Source organism: Diaphorina citri, unplaced genomic scaffold (genome assembly GCF_000475195.1).
Source record: "Diaphorina citri unplaced genomic scaffold, Diaci psyllid genome assembly version 1.1 scaffold30764, whole genome shotgun sequence".
NCBI lineage: Eukaryota > Metazoa > Arthropoda > Insecta > Hemiptera > Psyllidae > Diaphorina > Diaphorina citri.
In genome coordinates this window covers 1-933 of record NW_007408101.1, presented here as the reverse complement: position 1 = coordinate 933, position 933 = coordinate 1, and the positions used below count along the sequence as shown (strand labels likewise).

General features: G+C 36.0%; 1 protein-coding gene across 1 annotated transcript in view; it reads right to left on the bottom strand.

The window, feature by feature from the left end:
* The window catches only part of LOC103523639 (ubiquitin carboxyl-terminal hydrolase 3-like), a gene marked incomplete at its 5' end in the record, with an annotated part of 10,212 nt that extends 9,786 nt beyond the window's left edge, over positions 1–426 (bottom strand). Inside the window, one exon of the mRNA XM_008488667.2 lies at positions 239–426. Within this exon, the coding sequence (XP_008486889.2) occupies positions 239–426 (188 nt within the window). The remainder of the gene's footprint in view (positions 1–238) is intronic.
* Between the last annotated feature and the right edge of the window lie 507 nt (positions 427–933).

Here is a 933-nt window from a genome sequence, read left to right as displayed (position 1 = left end):
AATTTCACACACAATATATATTTTTTGTTTTAAAAAAAAAAAAAAAAAAAAAAAAAAAAATGTAGGGACAACATTATAGCATTTAGATTGAAAATAAAAAGACAATTGAGATTCAACATTCAAAGAAGAAAATTCGGTGAGCTATTGAGAATACTCAGATTCCCACCATCAGACCAAAAAAAGTCAAGAGAGGTGTTTACAAGTGCTCAAGTTAAAGTAGGTGTTAGTATTCTCTTACCAATAAACTTCATAAGTTTGACAGTTGAGATTTATACAATGCTCTGGGTTACTCTCCCAATGTTTGATTGCATGCTGGTTCCCATAGCGTCCGCAGTATACGACACCACAGTACAAGCAAATGAGAGGCCATTCCGTTATTTCACATACTGGAAAGAGAGAAGACAGAAATGATAAAGGGCCTATAGTCTGTCCAGATGGATATGAGAGCAAGGAGTCACTAAAATGAAGGAACCAATCAGAATGCAAGTTGCATTTAAGGTAAAGGTCTATTTTTATAAACTCTCTCTTTTAAAAAGTGGAGGTAGCTTTGATCTGTAACCTTTTTTTCAAGAGGTTAAATCACTGTGCAATGTACCTTCCCCTTTAAAGATTTTCTACTGTTGGACCTTTGATATGTTTGGCACGTAGCCTACTTTTTTTTTGATGACTCATTGCTCTCATATCCATCTCGATTGACTATAGTTAGCTTGGTTGGTAATGTGTCTGCCTTGTAGGTGCTAGGCCATGGGTTTGATTCCCACCTGAGGCAGATTTTATTCCAAACAGATAAGGTTTGTTCTTGGAGTGGCTGGCTTTCTCCTATCCTGCCTTCTTTCTCTCTTTGCTTTCGGGACAACAAGACCTTAGCAGTTAAAGTTCTCTCCATCAGGCCTCTTCAAAAAAAAAAAAAAAAAAAAACTTTTTGTTGGAATA